This window comes from Sphaeramia orbicularis, chromosome 9 (genome assembly GCF_902148855.1).
Source record: "Sphaeramia orbicularis chromosome 9, fSphaOr1.1, whole genome shotgun sequence".
Classification (NCBI taxonomy): domain Eukaryota; kingdom Metazoa; phylum Chordata; class Actinopteri; order Kurtiformes; family Apogonidae; genus Sphaeramia; species Sphaeramia orbicularis.
The window spans coordinates 30,432,066-30,452,436 of record NC_043965.1 but is presented as its reverse complement, the minus strand read 5'-3'; the positions used below and the strand labels follow the sequence as shown (position 1 = coordinate 30,452,436).

Genomic DNA, 20,371 nt, shown 5'->3' with positions numbered 1-20,371 from the left:
TTTTATATGAATGTAAAACAAGCACAATGACAAAGACTAAACGCTTGGTTGGAATTAAGTTAAGTCTTACCCAGGCCTGTTGTCATGTCGCTCTCTTTTTGCTTAAATGTGTGAATCCAATTATATTAGAGAAGTATTGCTTTATCTTTCTCTCTAAGTCTTGATTCACCGGTGTTCCTCTGCAAAGAACGACTATCCCGGTGCTGTATCTCAAGTCTTTGGTATGAATTATTTAGAGCGGAATAGTCCTTATATGTTTAATTCGGATTAAATATGGAGGAGGAACCACCAGCCCACAATGTTCCTCCGCCTCTTGACAAGACAAACTAAGAATGAGTAGGAGGAAGATGAGGAGAGAGAATAAGCGACTTAAATGGACCATAAGGAAGATGCAGGGAGGGGCAGATGGAGGAGGAGATGAAGGGTGGGAGGAAATGAGACAGAAAGTATGAGAATTGAAAAATAAGGAGTTGGGTGGAAAGCAAATGTGGGCATAAGGTACAACAGAGAGTGAGCCCAAAAAAAAAAAAAGAATGAAAGAGACAATAACTTGATTATCAGCAGTGCACTTTTATCAGTTTAAAATTTCATGAATAGAGATTCCTCTGCAAACTTATCTCCCTCTCTTCTCTATTTGCCTCAGGCTGAAGAGTGTTGGTTTATGGGTTTTCCCTCAAAGTAATAAATATCCATGTGCATATTTTATGATCCAGTTTATGCAGATGAAATCATTAGCACAGCTTTGTCAGGCCATATATTTAAAATTTGGTAATGTATTGATGACAGGAGATGCTTTTTGGAAGTGTCAGCAGTTTGGAAACCTCTGTGAATGTTGCAGTGTGTGTGTGTGTGTGTTAGTTTTATGTGTGTGTGCGTGAAGTCTTGTACCCACATGTATCAGCATGTGCAGGGTCTTTGCCTATTAAATGAAGATGAATGTTTTCCAATCAGTGTGGCTCACTGCAGCGTGAAGAACAGTTTTCTGATCCTCTAAGCATATAGCTTACCGTCTGTTGAAGATGCAGGAATCATATAGTCAAGTGGGGAATAATAACAGTACAGATCCCTTTTTCATTGCTTATATCCATCCATAAATGTTCTTTCCCTTATCTCACCTCTAGTCTCCCAGTCAATGCCTGCTTTGCTCATTTCCTTGTGGTTTTGCTTCTACTTTAACATTTTTCCTCTGTTTTTTCCCCCTCTTATCCTCACCAAAACCATGACAGACACAAATCATTGTCCTCTCACGTGCATGTTATCCCTGAAGGCATCTTATGTCAGCGCAGAGCCAGAGCAATGTAGTCTAAACAGATGAACATTTGATACATGCAATCAATCACCTACACACTTAAAATACAGATGGATGGATATGTATGCCAAAAATAAAGAAAAAGCTATCATTTTGCTAAATTTGTTTGCTCACAGTAAGTACTGAAGAGCACCTTTGTTTGTGTGGAATGATGAAAATAGATGGGGGACAAGCCGGGTGTTTGCTTTTGTAACAACCTATTGATGACTCTGTAGGATCATTGAGATTAAATTAGTAAACTTGCATTGTCATAGAGATGTGTTGCTTAGCCTTGGCCTTGTAAGAGCCTCTTTCATAACAGGGAGCGCATAACCAAAGGGTCACCTTGGGGATATGATTGGAGGAAGAAAAAAGGGAGGAAGAATCGACGAGGAAGTGGATAAAGACACGAGCGTTGGGGGTGGGGTGGTGGTGGCATGCCAGTGGGAGGTTGCTGCAAGATTAGTGGATGAAGGTGGGAGGTTGGCAGAAAGATGATGGGTGGGAGAAAAGAACCGGAGGTAAAGGTGAGGAGGCCTGGAGGGAGAGGGGAGAGTAGAAACAAAGACGGCGAACATCACCTGTAATCATTATCTCTCCTCTATCGTCCTGTCATCCATCTCATGTCCCGAAAGCAGTCAAGACCCCAATCTATGAGCATGTGTGGGAGTGTATGTGTGTGATAGGGAACTCTCCATTATGCTATAATGATAACCACCGGGTATAATGAACAAGTGGCAGGGATAGGAATCTGTGCTGATTGGGTGAAATTAGGCTTACAAATGAGCACAGCCTTAAAAATTACAGGTAGCCACTCTCTGAGTCTGTCTGTCTCTCATTATCTCCCTTATTTCGGCCATCTCATTAATCTAAAACTAGTGGAGCTAGAAAAACACAGATTTGCCTGCACACATTTGGACTCTTCTGAGCCACAGTGCCAACACACTCACTTCAGCACACTCACGCCCACACGCATGCACTTTGTTAGATCATAGAACTGCATGTGTGTTAAACAGATGGCTCCCTAAATGTGTTGTTAACATCTATTAGAATGAAGGCAGAGATGCATTCTAGCAAATAATAATTTTTGCCACTGGCTACACTCACATCCACACACTATAACTGAACTCAAAACAGCACATGAAATTACACACTGCATCAACCATTTATTGCTCTCTCCGCTCATGAAGACCACAGTCGATACTTTCATATCCCACTGCACTTCTATTTCACCTGGAGAAAGACCTTCCGATTACACAGGCATGCGACCACACAAAGATGTGGTCACACTTACACTAGACATTCCTCTTATCAGTGATTCCTTTTGCAGTGGGATACTGGACTGAAGTGTTAGATGATGTTTTACTTCTCATTGCTCTCTCAGGGAGAAGCCAATGTGTCACAAGCATGGTTTCTAAATGATGAATGAGCCAACATAATAGAGCTTGTAAATCATTAGTGTGAACTCAATTACTTTTTTGTGTTTAGATTGTGTACAAAGAGAAGTAGTAGGATGAGAGAGAAAGTGGAGGGTTTTCCTGTAACATTGCAGCGATGCCCAAGGGAGAGAAGCAGCAACAGCAGCTACAGCAGCAAATCCCACAGATTCCTGGAGCTCTACGAAATGAAGCCATTTAGGGAGGAGGGGCATGGGGGGTGGATGGGAAGGGAGATGGGCTGCAGGGAAGAGAGAGGTGGGAGGAGATGGATGGGTGGAGGGAGAGATTAGAGAAATAGCTAGTCAGGCATTCTGAACACGCATCCTCCGTACACGGCTCCCACAAGGTGCCCTTCGCACGTGCACACAAATGAGCATGTGTGCCCACACATTTTATCTCCGACATGTGCACACGCACTTGCCATGCGTGACAGAAAAAAATCCAGAAAAGCTGTGCCATCGCTTGTATTTCCCTCTCAGCGGACTTTGGCTTTCATCCATTGCACCATTAGTTCATTCCACACAGGATATAAAAAATGCAGCTAAAATTTGGGTCTGCACAGAAGCCCCAAACTGGCTTTGGAATAAAATAAACCCTGAAAAATGTTAGATTAACGAAAAAAGAAAAGAACATGATGATCTTTAGTAAAGGAGATCAGTATTTGTAGTATTCATTTTATTTCCCCTCTTGTCATGGTTTTCTCCTCCATTGCTTTTTCTGCAGACCCCTGCTTTTCTAAGCCACAGTTAATGTGCTGTATACAGGGCTTTTGTGGTTTTCTTTGCACAAGAAACAGGTGAAGAAAGAGGAGAGTCTGGAGAGGAGAACATACAGTATGTTACATCAGAGGAAAACCTATCCTCTTCCCTTTTAATCCCCTCATCAGCAGCATTTTTAGCAGTTTTATTTTCCAGCAAATGAGAGCCCACTCACTCAGGATGTGACTAAATGTGTATTCTTATGCCACAAACCTTGATGCCTTCAGTCACACAACAGAATGACTCAACAGCAAAAATGCTTTGAAACTGATTGGTTTCTTCTTTTGTCTATGTGTCTATCGTTCTCTTTTTTTTTTTTCTTGCTTTCTCTCAGATAACAGTTTTTCGAATGGGGTCAGAGGGTCATCAGGACATTGACCTTGCCATCCTCACTGCATTACTCAAAGGTAAGTGTGTGTGTGTGTGTGTGTGTGTGTGTGTGTGTGTGTGTGTTAGTTGTGAATGTGTCTGTAGTGGAGCATGATTGTACAGTAAGTGGCTTCCATATCACACTCACCCTCCAGGGATGTTGTTATTTAGAGTTTTCTGGAGATGAAAGGAGGATGATATCATTTCAGAGAGCAATACTGCCCCAGTTTCGGTGTATGTTCAAAGCACATGTCTGATTTTACTTCATACCTTAATGACGAGACATCTGCGCCTACCTTTTCTCCTCAACTCTGTTAAGTTTTGATCACTGGATTATATCCGTTTATCCAATATTTTCCTACTTTACGATTAAAACTATTGATCAAAAAAACAGTGCCCAAACAGTTTTGATGAAAAAAAGTGGAAAAAAAAAAATCTTTGCAAAATAATATAATATACTCTTAAATTAGCTATTTAAATGCATCAACTTGGTCTGTGGTCTTTACAATATAAGGGCAATATAGAGTTAAGGTAGATTATGATTGACTCAGTTGGGACTGTAGTCCATTACTACTGTTCCATAAGATCAGATCCACAAAAGGACTTTGCTGGTTTTCCAGGTACAAAACCAGTGCAAATGGGACAGAAGTATTGTGTGTAATTAATCAAAATGGCGCCTGTGCCTTCTGCATGGATGTAAATTAGGGAATCTTCATACATTCTACAAAAATGTGCCACTTATCACATAAAGCATCTAATTCACAAAAGACCAGCACAAATTTCTGAAACTGAAACTTATCTCTTGCTCTCTACTGCTGTCTCTCTCTCCCTATTTTCTTAAATTTCAATTTTGCGAGACTTGAATGACACTGAATTAATGTTCAATCAAATGTGAAATCTAGTTAGATATTAAAGGTTCAGGTGAGTCTGGGTCTTATCTCATTATTATAAATGCTGCAGCTATTAACCCACAGTCCTGGAGTTTAACAGCTGAAAAGCACAGAACAGTAACGACCATCTGATTCATTCATAACATTATGAAATATATGAAATGCATTAATAAATTAAACCTTTTCAGTAGAGTCGCAAAACCAGCAAACTGGTGTGAAGAGCTGTGTATCTGTGTATATGTCTCTACTCATAGCTTACAGTTTTCATTATGGAATCAATGTTTTTTTTTGTGCACAGAAACAGAAACCTTGATGAAAAAATAAGGCAAACAATAAGATGCAAAATCTTTTGTCCTCAAAACTGAACAGATTGCAAGTGGAAATGCAGCACAAATCTAATTAGCAAGCATCATCAATTCTTTGTGGATTTTGCCCATTATAATATAGTATATAGAATGTTTGGCATACCAGTCATTTAATTTTCTTCACTAGTTATGCCGTGTTTCCACTACATGGTACCTGCTCGGATCGAGTCAGGTACCAGGTACTATTCCTGGAGACCATTTCCATTACAGGATTCTACCAACTTTAGAGTACTTGGACGTTATAGCGACACTGTGCATAACTTCGGTGACGTCTACTCAGAGAGTTGCCGATAAACCTGCTCATTGCATGTTGCCCTGTCAAGTTCATGCTGAATCTTTTCATCGGCCACCAAGGACAGAAATGCCTGAACCTCCTCGACCGACCACGGTGTCATTTTGCAGGCTGTCATCAAGAAATAGCCTACCGGTACATTTACTGTAAACTTCTGAATCTGTTTTATTTAAAATGGCGTGTCGCACATTTTTTTAAATGGTATGTCGCACATTGACGACACAATGACACAGAGACAACTCTCTGATCAATCAGTGGTCTGCAGTATTTACACATCACATTGGGGGCAGCCATGGCTCAGGTGGTAGAGTGGGTCATCCAATAACTGAAGGGTTGGCGGTTTGAATCCCACTCTGTCCTAGTCTTGTGCCGTTGTGTCCTTGGGCAAGACACTTCACACAACTTCCCCAGTGTCACTCACACTGGTGTATGAACGTGTATGAATGTTGTGTGGTGTGGTGGTCGGAGGGGCCGTTTGGCGTGAATTGGCCGCCACGCTTCTGTCAGCCTACCCCAGGGCAGCTGTGGTTACGAATGTAGTTTACCACCACCAGAGAGTGAATGTGAGAGGGAATGAATAATGGATCAATAATGTAAAGTGCTTTGGGTGCCTTGAAAAGCACTATAGAAATGTAATCCATCATTATTATTACATTTTAGTACCTCTTCGCCCATTTTGGAACCTTGGCCAAGTAAGTACTAAAAAAGTAGTACCAGGTACCAGATTCCAGGTTCTTTTACGTAATGAAAACACAAAAACGCCGAGTGGAGTCAAGCCAGTACTATGTAGTAGAAACGTGGCGTCAGTTAATATTTACATTAGTTTCACTGGCAGAGGTAGTTGTGAATCCTGAACTGTGCTAATTTGTGTGCTAAAAGTGAATGCCTGCAGTGTTGGTAAAAACCACTGCGATTTAACCAAACACCCAGATGAACCAAAACAATCAGCTGTTAGCAGCTAAAGGTGCAGTGGGTGTTGAGTCTCAGTGTGATTGGCGGTCCTGGCAGGCATTTGGTCTGATATTTATATTTCTTTAAAGGGTGTTTCCAGTCGTTTTTACTGTGTGATATTTTTGGACAAGGAAAAGAAAGTTTAGACAGATTAGATAGAGAGGGCTGATCACAATCCACACAGCAGAGATCAAAATGCCCATTTCCCGAGGCTGGGTCAAGCTCCAAACATGATATGTACCACATACAACTGCAGAGCCACAGAGGACATTACTCACCTATTTAAAACAGCCACATTCCATTTTAAGAGAGTTTTGAACAAAGATTTTATACTGCAGTTTTCAGCTTTGTGTGCATTAAAAACAACAACCAACAACACCTGGCACATATTCAGTTAGTATGAACACCGCTGCTCATTAACTCAGTATCCAGAGAGCAATAATTATAGAAAGACACTACCAGTCCCAGAAAATACTTTATTATGCCTTTTAATCCATTGATTTTAATTTGTATGCTTCTCCTATTTGCCTTTGTTTGAGTAATTTCTCTTGATGTCAGTAATTAGTTTTAAAAAGAAAATCTGGCCTAGAAATGCTATTCAGACATATTAGCTTTGTATTTTACCAACTCTCAAGAAATGTTTTCGCCATAGTCAGTTCATTACATTCCGACCTTGAAGCATGTTGTCGTTACATCTACACAGCTGCATAAAGGTTGTTACGAAGCCACTCAGGTATACAGCAGTAATTCCAGACAAGAAAGTGGTATTTTAAAGCCTCATATTGGTTCACTTTCTCTCCCGCATACACGATACAACACCCAGAATAATCAACATGCACAGAAGTAGGAGCACATACTTAACTTATGATCTAGAAAAATACACAGAAACATTTACAGTTAGCACAAGTTGTGAACCTTATACTGTAACAAATTGATATGTAGTTACCAACGCTGAATCGGTGAAGACTTGTTTGCACAGCTGTCAAGTGCAGACGTTAAATTAATTAAGTCAACCCCCGATTGTACCTCATCCTATTTTCCATTTCACTGCCTTGCACCGCCCCACCCTTCCTTTTAGTACCCTACCCTACACACACACACACACACACACACACACACATATGCATAGGACCCATGGATCCATAGTTTCGATTGGTTGTTCAGTAGCCTGTATTGATTAAGGTTGCTCTTGCCTCTTCATGTCGGTGACACTAGCCAGACCCACTGGGGTTTTCACACATACTCTCTCCCACGCACAAACCTATGAATGTGGACACAAAATGGCATGTGTGCAAAGACAACAATGTCTCCTACGGGAAAGCTTAGCAGGTGAGATATGATTGACTATCTCAGTTATGGTTCCTCAGAGAAACATTTCACGAGTGAGAAAGAGACTTAAACAGAGAGTTTGGAGAGAGGGAGAGTGGAAGTGAAAAGTGTTTTACATAATTTATGCACAGCAGCCAAGAAGCAAGATTTCATTTGTGACACTACCTCTTTTGCACTGTAACTTTTTCAGTGTACATCATTGTGTACATCATGTGTTCCATTGACTGCATGTGTTGCACCATTTGTCGTTTGTGTTCACATACAGTTGCCCTTTTTATCAGTTTATTTTTTCACATTGTGGCAGGAATGGCATTTAGATGAATGAGATAGGGAAGAAATTGAATTCAATGAAAGAGAAGGAGAAAAAATGAAGAAAAGGAAATCAAGAGGAGAGGAGATCTGGGATGTGAAAGGATGAAAGCGGAACATGGCAAAACGGGGCAAAAAAGGCTTTATGGTAAACAGCATGAGGGTTTGTGTGAGCCCCATTCTGAATGAGGCGCGTTAAGGCTTTTAGCGTAGAATAAAATCAGTCACATCCTGCCTGAGAGCCTTTTAAAACACTGGATTAGACTTCTGCTGAAGAACTAAGCCACTGCCTGAAGCTCAACAAAGCACAGCAGAGTCAGGAATACACAGTGAGGCGAGAACACAGCAAAAGGAAGGAGAAAAGAATGAAAGGAGTGAGTGTGTGCCCCGGTTGGAGTGAGAGATTAAGAGAACAGACAAAAAAAGAAGGAAACAGTGGCTACAGACACAAGGTGTAACAAAGAGGAGTAATTGATGGTCCGCTGTCTGTGATAGTCAATATCATGACGCCTGGGTCCATAGAGTCAGGTGGCTGCTGTTCCATCTTTCTTCAAGCAGTCACACAAGAAGCCTCAACCGCTGATAAACCACGCTGTCTTTAAATACACACATATCTCCACTGAAGCTTCTTTTAGTGAGCTCTGCATGTTATTAACAGGACTCTGTCTGAACTCATACCAATAAGCTGCAGTAATGCTGTACAGGCCTTTAAGTCTGACTGAGCACTGTGTAAAGCAGTGATACTGGTGTGCTTAAGAAAAATGATACAGTCTTGTCTACATGCCTGGCATTATTATACTTTATATTAAATTGGATTTCTCAAAAGGCTGAGTCAAATGTTTCTCCCAACTTTCTCATTTTGGAATTGTCTTTCTGTGCAGGTATATAAAATATTAATGTGAAGAACAGAGTGCGCCTTCCTGTTACATCTCACTGGTCTAACAGATTTGGAGTGTTCCAATATAAAATGAAGTGGTAACATTAAAGGTATAACACAGTACATAACATAACTGCACTAAAATGCCTAAAAAGGCTTTAGGCTAAAGCAAAAGCAGGGCTGTCAAACATGCAGAACAAATTACACAGAAGATATTAACAATCAATTATTTTAGTTTAGGGGGTCATATAAAGCCCCACTTTCATCTCAAGTGGGTTGGGTGGGATTAGTAAAATATTACCATTATAACTTACTAATAACTCTAAATTTTTCCTCTAACGTAAAGGCATAATACTGATAAAATTGCACCTATTTTTCTCCAGAATTTTCAGCTTATTGTTATTCACATTTTTTTTAAAGGATAAGTTGTCGATGCACACATTTTCATCATGTAATTTTACTTTTTTTTACTGTTATTATTTTATTGGTATGGCCCGTTTGAGATTATATTGGACTGTATCTGGCCCTTGAACTAAAATGAGTTTGACACCCTGGGCTAAAGGATCTAAAATTTGTTGACTTGTGTTCTTACAAAGTAAAGAATTGCCTCATTTTATTCAACGTAAAAGTCTAAGCTTATTTCATATGGTTACCTGTCACATATTATCATTATCACTGCTACATATCGAGTTTTCATTAGAATGACATGACACAATGTAAATATATGCCACTTAATACCAAATACATTATAGCAATATAATGGCAGAAATTACAGTTTTTGTATTTAAGTAGCAAATAAAACTATATTAGTTCTTGAGAGTTGAGATTTATTTTCTGCATCTTCTGGATCCTCTCCAGGCTCAAGTGTATAAAACTTTTCTGACCTTCAGCAAATGCTTAATCAGTGTTGACCGAGGGCCTGTCCTGCAGAACTATGTGCAGGACTGCAGGAAGTCTGACTGAACATATCCAGGCCTGTTTCACAAAGAAATCTTATGCTCAAATAATCCTATTTAATCTATTACATTCACCCGCATTTGAAAGATCTTTCCAAAAAACTTTTTGCAAAAGCTGGCTGAAGAAATTATCAAATTGGAATTGCCTGAAATCAGCAGATTCACCTTGGTCAATGTGTCCTACACATGGAGTAAAGCTGTCACAGCGGTGAGAGAAAAGACTGTTTTGGCAATGTCATCCAATATGTTTTTATCGTTATTGGTCAGGATCTCCTTCAATTACAAAGAATATCCTTCTCACTTCCATTACATTATTATTTCATAATTAATATTTTTTTTCATTAATTATGTACTTTTCAGAACATGTTTTTGATGATCAGGTGTCAATATGTTGTTGAGGTGTATACGTGTACATGCTGTAGTTGTGTTTTTTCTTTTGTTGATTACATTATTTTCACGTTGATGTACTTAAAACTATGGCACTGATACAAAACAAAGAAAAAATGTGTGAAGGAATTCGTGTTCTATATTTTATGCAGTGACAAGGAGGGTTACATTAAGTGACACATCAAAGATTGACCGAGCTGTCAGTCTCTGGTGCAAAAGCATCTTGTCTACAGACACACATAACAGGAACTGCCAAAGGCAGAAACAGAGCAGACAAGCTCTCAGCAGGAAAACACAGGTTGCAAACGCAGAGTAAAACTCCAGGTAGATAAAGGTGTTGCAGCCCAAAAATGTAACCCTCAACCTCAACACTTGAGCAGAGGAGCAGGCTTTCATTAGTCAGTTGTTCTATAGCACGATGATTTTAGGTCAGAGCAGCCCCACCACAGTAAAACACACTAGACTTTAAAACTAGAGAAAGCTGCAAACTCATACATAAACAACTTATGCAAACAATTTATAATTCTAACTTGAAGGGCATACAGAGAGCACAGACCTTTGCCAAGATCAACAGTCCCTTCTTCTTCTATTTCCACAGTATTATTATAACATAATGTGCCCACACTTGAAAACCCTTGGCCTTCAGTCCACACCAGGGTTTCCTTACCATTGACTAGCTGCTGCCCCCCCATGGTTGAGAACTACTGGTGCACGCCAAAGTTTTTGCACATACAGACAGACAGACAGACAGACAGACAGATGACAGACTGATGACAGTACCCTGCGACAAGGACTGAGGGTAAAAACTTAAGACAACCTGCATATTATGACCCATGTTTCCTCCTTTTACTGGTTAGTTTAGTGGTCTGTTACCGTAGTAATCATATTTCATACCATAAATACATCTGTACCACCATCCTAGACAGACAGAGCTAAATTGCAAAGTAAAATTTATTTAGTATGACAGATTATAACTAACTCTCTGTTGCAGGAGCAAAAGTCACAGCATTAGTAGAGGGGAAAATGATAATATTAGGGTAGAAATGAATATTCAAAGAGCTGTTAAGACAGAACATAATGTAAACTAAAGCAACGAAATGTAACTAACAGCCACAGAACTGACGCTAATTAGAAACAAGAAGCTTTGGCTGTCCAACCTTTGATGCAGTTTTAATGAAGAAAATACATTTTAGACATTGGAAGTACACTGCTGGTTACTGTATTGAAAATATGGATGCATAGTAACCAAACATTTTATCATGTCTCTCATCTTCACCTCCTTAAGGTGCCAATGCTTCAGCTCCTGATCAGTTGAGTCTGGCTCTGGCCTGGAACCGAGTGGACATCGCCCGGAGTCAGATCTTCATCTATGGACAACAGTGGCCTGTAAGGAACATATGCAGTGCAAATTACATAGAGTTACTAAATGTAACAGCAACATTGTTCAGTGTTGTTCTTATGAAAAGCTTTTAAATTCTGTAAGTTTGTGTTTGCTCCCTACTGCAATTAACATCATTGTACTGCGCTATTTAAACAGCTCAGTTTAGTATTACACCTCAGTCTTCAACTGTATTGTATCTGAAGTTTAACAGTCTTTACAAAGCTTTACCGTGAATAAACATTAGTAGAGCAAACAAGAAAATAGAAGCGTAGAGCCAGGAGTGGCAAGAATGAAGGGTTCAGTAAAAAATAACAGTTGGAAAAGACATAATAATGGTGAATAATTGCAGAGGTTGGCAATAAACTTAATTGAAATATGTGTTTCTTAAATCTTATGGACAAAACAATAGCAAGTTGTCTTCAAGCAACATGTAGTCACATGTTCCAAAAAAAACTTTGAAAACTGTACATGTATGTGTCAGTTTCATAGTTAAGGACCTTGTATTTGCAGTGAGTGTCAGATAACAGCTTTGAAAAATCACTCTGACATATGCACTGTTTACTATACATTATGCACTGTGTGTACATTTCCCAATCCATGCAAACTAGGTCGGCTCCCTGGAGCAGGCGATGCTGGATGCCTTAGTGCTGGACAGAGTGGACTTTGTAAAGCTGCTGATTGAGAACGGAGTCAGTATGCACCGTTTCCTCACCCTCTCCAGACTGGAAGAACTCTACAACACGGTAATAACAAATGCACACACAGCAGTGACAGCACGGCCTGTTAAAATATCTTCTCAATTACATTACAACCGTCCATGATCCAGAATGTGTCTGTGGAGTTTTTAGAGTAAAATATTCATGGGACTTCTACTTGGACATATTGTGTGCAAAAGTGTGTGCAAAAAAGTGTGTACTCCAACTAGTGGTAAAATCACTTACCTGTTGTATTTTTTCTTCTCTGTTTTGTTTTTGTAACAGAGACATGGACCGTCCAACACACTGTACCATCTTGTCAGAGATGTCAAAAAGGTATGACCATCGCTTCATCACTTTAGCTCAGTGGCTGTTCAAGCTGTATGGGAATGTAAGCTTGAATGTGTATATTAAAGAAGACATGACCACATACAGTAGACTTTGAGTTGCTTTTTTTTTGCAGTGTGGGTCACTGTCTTTGCCTTAGTTTTTTGTGTGTGTGAAATTTTGTCAATCCTAGTTGCTGTCAACTGCAAATAGAGGCCGGCTTTTCTCTTTCAGCTGGAGTTTCAGGCTGAAGTGGCTGTGTAGAGCTATGCACGACTCTCATCCCTTTCATGACTCTTGAGCAATTTACTCTGTTCTTTCTCTTAGGCATATTGCCACGGTAAACAAACAGTACATCTATTAAACATTGTCTTCCCACAGAACTTGAAATTGAGCAAAGTGAGGCTCTAGTAGAACTGCTGTGAGACCTCAAAAGGTGCCCGTATTTTATTTCTGTTTTAGTTATATTGTTAATATCAATAACTTTGGTGTTTTTACACAGTACTAAGACTTTGAGCACTTTGGGCATTCTCAAATATAAAAATTTTGGCATCACAGGTGAGTTACTCTTTCATCTAAGACAATGAGGAATCAACATGCAGTGTGCATTACTTTACCACACCGTCATCTAGAAGATTAATGGCGATAAAAGATAACAACATGTAATTTTATATTCAGGCGATGTCTGCATGCCAATTAGGAGCAATCACACAGTTGAAAGATGATGGAGAGGTCAGCAATACCACCATTAGCATTGCGAAGTATTCATTAATTAAAGTGTTACTGATTACAGTAATGCTGTGCACTCCTCTGGGAGTCTCTGCAGAAGCTTGATGTTGTAATCACTCTTTCTATACTTCCTCTCTTTCCTTGAATACAACATTGAACTCATGTTGCCACAGAGAAACTACATGGTTCAAATCGGTATTACTCCTCACCACACCACTTCACACATATGCAGAACACACTGTAGTGCATGGCATAACATCACCACATTCTTAATGCAGAGCTTTGTGTACTCGCTATAGTATAGTTGAATGTTTTGTGTCGTCGTTGTATACTAGTATGATGTTAATTAGATCTGATTGCTCCAGTTGAGTCAATGTCTCATCTCTATCTCCTTTTTCTCTCATTCTTCTGTAAGATTGTCAGGTCATATTGTCAACTTCTGGTGGTTCTTACTTGGATTCCCATGCAGGTGTTGTGCTAATAAGTGTTGTTTGGAATGGTAAAGGTTGCTTTCAGTTTTAATCTGATCCGTTCATTAGATTGTGTGAAGGTTGAGTCATAAAACACAGAGCTGAATCAGATTGGTTTGTGGATTGCAACCGCAAAGCAGAAATTGGTTTTTCTGCAAAGAAAATGAAAATGCAGTTTTGTTGCCAAAGGATGGTAGCAACATAACTTGTGCCGTGGTCTTACATGTAAGAGTAGAAATGGGCCATGATAATTAATGATTTGTACTGTGAGCCATCAGCTTTGAACTGCAGCACATCAGGAATGGGCTGATAAACACAGACCACTGAATAAACAACATGAGTTCCCAACGACTGACATGAAATTATACTTAAGTTAATAGTTCAGATGGTCATTTACTTTCTGTTAATGCCAAGGGCCAAGTTGTAAAAGAACTTTTTTAGTTTAGGTGCTCCCCAATTAGCAAGTCAGAAAAGTTTACTCATTTAACTGCAGTTAAAATACTGCAGCACCCACAGAGTATTTTTCACACAAGGTGTAAACAAACTGTGTTTAGCCACAGCTTCACTGCAACAGAGAATTAAAAGAGTGCTCAGTTGACCACAGAGTGGTGCTTTGGACTTTTTGTGTTTCATTGAGGCCAGAAGAGGAATCTGTGTGCTCACTTTAGCTGGATTTTTAAAGATGGACAGTGTTTCTGACTGTCTTTAGTTGTATGAGGTGACTCTGCAGGGGGTTCACTATCGCTGAGCAGGACTGAGATCATTTCTAGAATTTCATAGCTGATTGCAAGGGAGTGAATATGGTAGCAGGGGAGATATAAAGATGTGTAAAATAATTGGTGCAGCTAAAAGTAACAGTAGGAGTCAAAATAATGACTGTAGGATCCAGGGTTGAACTGAAGGCCACGAGGAGCAGCAGCAAATGTTTAACATAGTTCAGATCCTCACGTGAAGAGACTTGCATTTCTGTAATAATTCTCTCCTTCAGCATTAATAGCTGTCTGTCCGTCACTCCATGCTATTGCTACTTTCTTCAGGGCTAATGAGTCATCATCACCTTCTCTCTCTTTTCCTCTCTTCAAACCTACATTGAACCTCACGGCAAAGATCTCATTATTTCCCCAAATGCAAGTCATAACAAATCATTCAATTTTTTACTTCCTTTGTAAGTGTCCTCTGAAGGTAGAATCTCGCAATAAATCATACCTCAGTTTTCATTCTCTCCTCATTTTCTGCTCCTCTAAAAAGCTACAACGCTGATCTGTATTTTGAAGATTCATTTTCAATTTCAAGTGAGCTGTTAGAGTCTTTTTGCCATTCTGGAGCAGAAAGAGTCTACATTTCTAGATTCAAATTAAGATATTCCTTCGACAGCTATAATCAAAAATATACTTGGGTGAGAGAACAGTTCATTTATAAGGCTGGAAAAGAGATCTTGCCTGTGAATTTCTGTGTAACATATATCCCTTATACTTGCTTATCGTGCGGTATATTCACTGACATTGTGTGTTCTTTCCAAGCGAGAATATCCAGGGTTCAGTTGGATCTACTTCAAGGTGAATCCGATAATCATGTTCTCTTTCATAGCCAAGAACACTTTGATATGGATTTGTGAAGTGTGTATGACTGAGTGATTTCTTTTGTACTCTTGTTTCCCTCTTGTTTACTCTCCTTTTTGGATCAGTTGGTGTTGGTTGTTACCAATAACACTATCTGGTTTTCTAGGGAAACCTGCCTCCAGATTATCGCATCAGCCTCATCGACATTGGATTGGTCATCGAATACCTCATGGGCGGAGCGTATCGTTGTAACTACACCAGGAAGAGATTCAGAACCCTTTACCACAATCTGTTTGGACCCAAGAGAGTAAGTTAATGACTCTTCTCTACAAAATAATAGTGCTATTGAGTAGTATTAATGCCATTAATTATAGAAACAGTATCGGTAAAATTAACTATGATTAACCATGATCACCCTGATAGGACAGGATGACAACAATGGGCACATTTATTTTTAATAATAAAATATTAATCCAAGGTTTTACACATCAGTTCATCTACCTTACTAACCCTAACAGCTGGCTGCGAAGTAACTAAATGTGTAGGAGTCAGGCTCTTGATTTCTCAAGCAAAGATGAGAGAGGTTTTCATTAATATCAAATGCAGTGCATTAGCTGTACAAATTACCAGTAGATTTCAGCTGCTTCCTAGCTGTTACTTAAAGTGGTGCTGGGTTGCAGTGTTAATTTGCATATCATATACCAATACTACTGACAGCCATTGGGGTTGGCTTCACAAATCTCTGGGTCCCTTAGACGTACATTGAAGTTTTTTTTTTTTTCATTTTATTTGGAACATCTAATGAGTGATCTGGTGGCCCTACTGTTCATCTGATCTCAGGTCAAATAGAAAGCCTTAATGTCTGCCATGCTGGGCTCTGATTGACAGGACTGTATGAGAGCCTTCTTTATTTAATAAATGTTTATAGCCACCACAGTCCTGCGGCGCTGCCCCTTTTGTCCAAGTATGGTTACTTCCAACTCCTAAAAGCCAACATGGTGACAGCAAACCACAGGTTTCAAAACAACACTTCAGAAACCAATGGGTGACCACATGATACCTCTGTCCAGTAGTTACATTCAGTCCATGAGTATGTCTGTCTCTTAATTATATACCATGATAAATTCAGGAATATACTTCTATAGTAACTTATATCACCTGGAATCACCGAAGGAAAAGAGCTCATTATAAACATGTGTTTTATGTTTGCTTTTTGTGTGTATTACATTATGCATGCTCATACACTCATGTTGTTCAGGTAATGATAAATCTGTCTCTCTGCCTCATACCCATATTTGTCTCACACCAAAATGTTGTAAATAAATGTATCAGTGGAAGTTAGACAGCTTACAGGAGTCTTTTTGCAACTTTGACAAATCTACTGCCATATTTCTGCTTGATAGTGCACCCATGTGATCTATATGTACTGCCTATGTGTGTGTGGGCTGTCTTTGTGTGTATGTGCCTGTTTATCTAACTGTATGTCTGCTGTGGAAGCAACAAAGCAGCTGAAAATACACAGATAAAGCAAAAGCAAAGAAACGGGACAGAGAATGAGCAAAGAGGCATAAGCAGAGTGAGAGAGCAATAAGAGATGAAGTCAGTTCCGTTTTAACTGTGATTTTTTAGATGAACTGAACGTGCGATCAAATAGTTGTGCACACATGCACGCACACAAACACATACACACGTTAACTAAGAACAAAGCCTTGAAATAGATGCAGATATCAAAATCCCCACAGGAGACCTGGGCTATTTTTACCAGCTCAGATGATGGCTCATGAATGCATAATTCATACATGCCCTGCTTTAATACAGATACACAGTACTGTACCAAATGCGCAAATGCATGGCGCTTTAATACATGCAAAGACGCAACCGTAAAAGTATGTACAGTATACTATCCATCATACCAGTGCAAAATGCTGATTGTCAGTACTATTTACAAAAATACTGCCTTAAACTGAGAGATTATTTTTAGTCTCCCATGAGTGAGTCAGTATGTCTGTCAGTGTTTGTTTAAAGAGTACATTTCTCTATAAAAATGCATTCGACAGGTTGTCGCTCTATATCTTTTGACATCGTCTTTTTTTTTTTGCTTTTCCAGCCCAAAGCTCTGAAACTGCTGGGGATGGAGGTGAGTACTGATCTTGTCAAAGTTCATCTCATCTTTCATATGGTTTATCATTGTCTGTATAACTATGGTCAGTGTCTGAAGCCTGTTTTCTGCTCACATTGTTTAAGATCACAAAGCTTATTTTAAATTTATTTCTTTATTTGGGTCATGCATATAGCTCATCGTGTTCATCTTCCCTATTTATTTATATATTTTAAATCACTTTGTCCAAACTTATTAGTTTCTTCCAATATAGATTTTTCTCAAGTTAATAAAAGATGAAAATACTTTCAACTATATAATGTGAACCGGTAATGACTGACCAACAGAGGTTAGTCTATCCACCTTGAAGTAGCAACCTCATAAAGCTTTTAACACAGCATGTGTCCACAGTCTTCTCAGAGGTATTTATATTGAAAATGAAAGACTGATGGTTCTTTTGAGTATCTGCTTGTTTGAAATGCATCTCACCTTCACTTGTGTCTCTGTCTGTTTGCGCCTGTTCAACTTTACATCTTAATGCCTTCTCTGTCTTCTCAGTCAATTAATTCAGTACAGTGGCCTGGCTATAGAAAAAAAAACATGTTGAATTTATTGCTCTTAACATCTAACACTTGTGACTACTACCAAGTAAATTTATGACACTGCAGTCATCTCTATGTATCCATAAAATTGCTAATTTGTGCTTTTAAGATGGATGCGACAGCCGTGGACAGGGATTACTTAATAATTTACCAGAGACATATTACCCTCTCTTTCTTTGTCCAGACAATTCATCGTAAAGAAAGCAGCAATTCTAGAAACACTCAAAACCATTTTTCAGCTTACTGTAATTGAATAGGCATCAATACTCCTCAACTGTTAAAATGTGAAATCACTGGCAATCGATAAAACTCTGACATGCTGATCTAGACATTAATTGGCAGTCTTTCACTCAATGGTAAGTGAGCAAACCAGCAGACCTGGAAACAGGACGTTAAAGACAAATGTTATACACACCACCAAATAAGAAACTGAATTTTTTACAGAGAGATTATGAATATTAATGAATGAATGTTTTATTTTGCATATATAAAAATCACAATACAACCACTAAGAAAATAATTACCTGCAGCAAATTGTCAACAGAAAACAACCAAAAGGAAATATTCTATTATCCTATTATGCAAAAGAAATACTTAATAGAATTTTAGTGTTTACACATCCAAAAGGGAGTGGGTATAAATACACACTTGTTTAATCCCACCCTCCTATTAACCTCCTGACATTACTCTAAACTGCTAGTACATAGTTCACCAAAACAATGACCATCCCACCAGAGGAAGAGAAAATAAAGGAGACAAAGAAGACGAGAAATAATATTAACAATAATAAATTAATAAATTTGAAAAAATAACCACAGCAATATTACTCTTATCATTATTTTCCTTTTTTCCCCCTCACACCCAAAAACTAAACAGGTAAAAACCCACTAATATTCAAATATTTTGGTCCTCATATCTTGCCAGAATACTGTAGACACAACACAAATAAGTACAAATTAAGGTAAATTTTAATATGATTTATTACGATTTTCTAGACTTACCCATTTCTTAGTTCGGGTTGTAAAAGAATAACATGTAAAAATTACAAGTGAATAACAAATCTAATAACACTTCATTGCGTTTCTATTGTCAGGCATAGTGAGTATCTTTGGGATCAATTTACCTCTCTCTTCTACTATTCTCTTGTTATGGCTATCCATCAGGATGACATACCCATCCGCAGAGGTCGTCAAAAAACGACACGTAAACGGGAGGAGGAGGTGGACATCGATTTGGATGACCCTGAAATCAACCACTTCCCTTTTCCCTTCCATGAACTGATGGTGTGGGCTGTGCTGATGAAGCGGCAGAAGATGGCACTGTTCTTCTGGCAGCACGGCGAAGAGGCCATGGCCAAAGCGCTGGTAGCCTGTAAGCTGTGTAAAGCCATGGCGCATGAAGCGTCTGAGAATGACATGGTGGATGACATCTCCCAGGAACTGAACCACAACTCCAGGTGGGTGACACCAACGATGATCACGCACATGTATGCTGGTGTAGTGTGACTTTACAGATCTCAGGAGGACGCATCTGATGAACACCTCTATCTCTAAATGATTAATGAAGGGTTGAGTCAGGAGTCTAGACATGTATTTCTACATTCCAGCTCTATGCAGATAAACATGCCTTCTTCCCTCCAAACTGACCTGTTTCAGAGTCCATACTCCCATGAGATGCAGAATGACATACATACAGAAATCTAACAGCACACACAGTTTTTAGTTAAGAATTTCAGACTAAAGTAATCACCTAGAGGAAGAAATGCTGGCTCCTGAAATAATGTTAATTAAGAGACGAAATCAAGAAGCACAGTCACACCATCCCACAACACAATCTCTGTCTGTTTCTTTTCCTTATGCTCAAATACGTTTTCAAACCACAACACTAGGGCTGACATATTTTGAGCTTGCTTTTCGAAGAGAAGTTGGCTGCCTTCCTTCAGAACACATGGTTCACTACATACTTTTTATATCTTCACGGAATCTTTACATCGTTTGTATTTGTGGTGTTTGTGAATACATGTATGTGTGTATGTGAGGGAACGATGTTTGTGTATAAACTCAGGGGACGGTTATCTATAATTTGCAAAAGCACATGCTGCACATGCTATATTCCTACACAATATATGCACTGGGACTTTTTGCTCTTCAAGCTGTGCAAATACTGTAAATATATTAATTTTTTATGTCATGGTACATCATATAGGATGAGATGAAAGCATTATATAAAAGCAGCAACAACCTTCTACAGTGCATAGAAGTCATATCACTCTGCTGATTTGTCAAATTCTCAAAGCCCCA

The 20,371-nt window shown here is 39.0% G+C and overlaps 1 protein-coding gene and 1 long non-coding RNA gene across 6 annotated transcripts in view; one reads left to right on the top strand and one right to left on the bottom strand.

Annotated features, from left to right (window-relative positions):
• The window catches only part of trpm3 (transient receptor potential cation channel, subfamily M, member 3), a 146,751-nt gene that overhangs the window by 105,153 nt on the left and 21,227 nt on the right, over window positions 1–20,371 (top strand). For all 5 annotated transcript variants that reach the window (XM_030143042.1, XM_030143039.1, XM_030143043.1 and 2 more), the window contains exons 9-15: window positions 3,820–3,892; window positions 11,496–11,596; window positions 12,200–12,334; window positions 12,572–12,622; window positions 15,538–15,678; window positions 17,479–17,508; window positions 19,235–19,527. In XM_030143042.1, the coding sequence (XP_029998902.1) occupies window positions 3,820–3,892; window positions 11,496–11,596; window positions 12,200–12,334; window positions 12,572–12,622; window positions 15,538–15,678; window positions 17,479–17,508; window positions 19,235–19,527 (824 nt within the window). The remainder of the gene's footprint in view (window positions 1–3,819; window positions 3,893–11,495; window positions 11,597–12,199; window positions 12,335–12,571; window positions 12,623–15,537; window positions 15,679–17,478; window positions 17,509–19,234; window positions 19,528–20,371) is intronic.
• On the bottom strand, window positions 9,329–17,329 carry LOC115425452 (uncharacterized). The gene is made up of 3 exons (XR_003936237.1): window positions 17,318–17,329; window positions 17,134–17,136; window positions 9,329–9,432 (listed from the first exon to the last, which is right to left on the bottom strand). It is a non-coding gene; the product is annotated as an uncharacterized LOC115425452 (long non-coding RNA).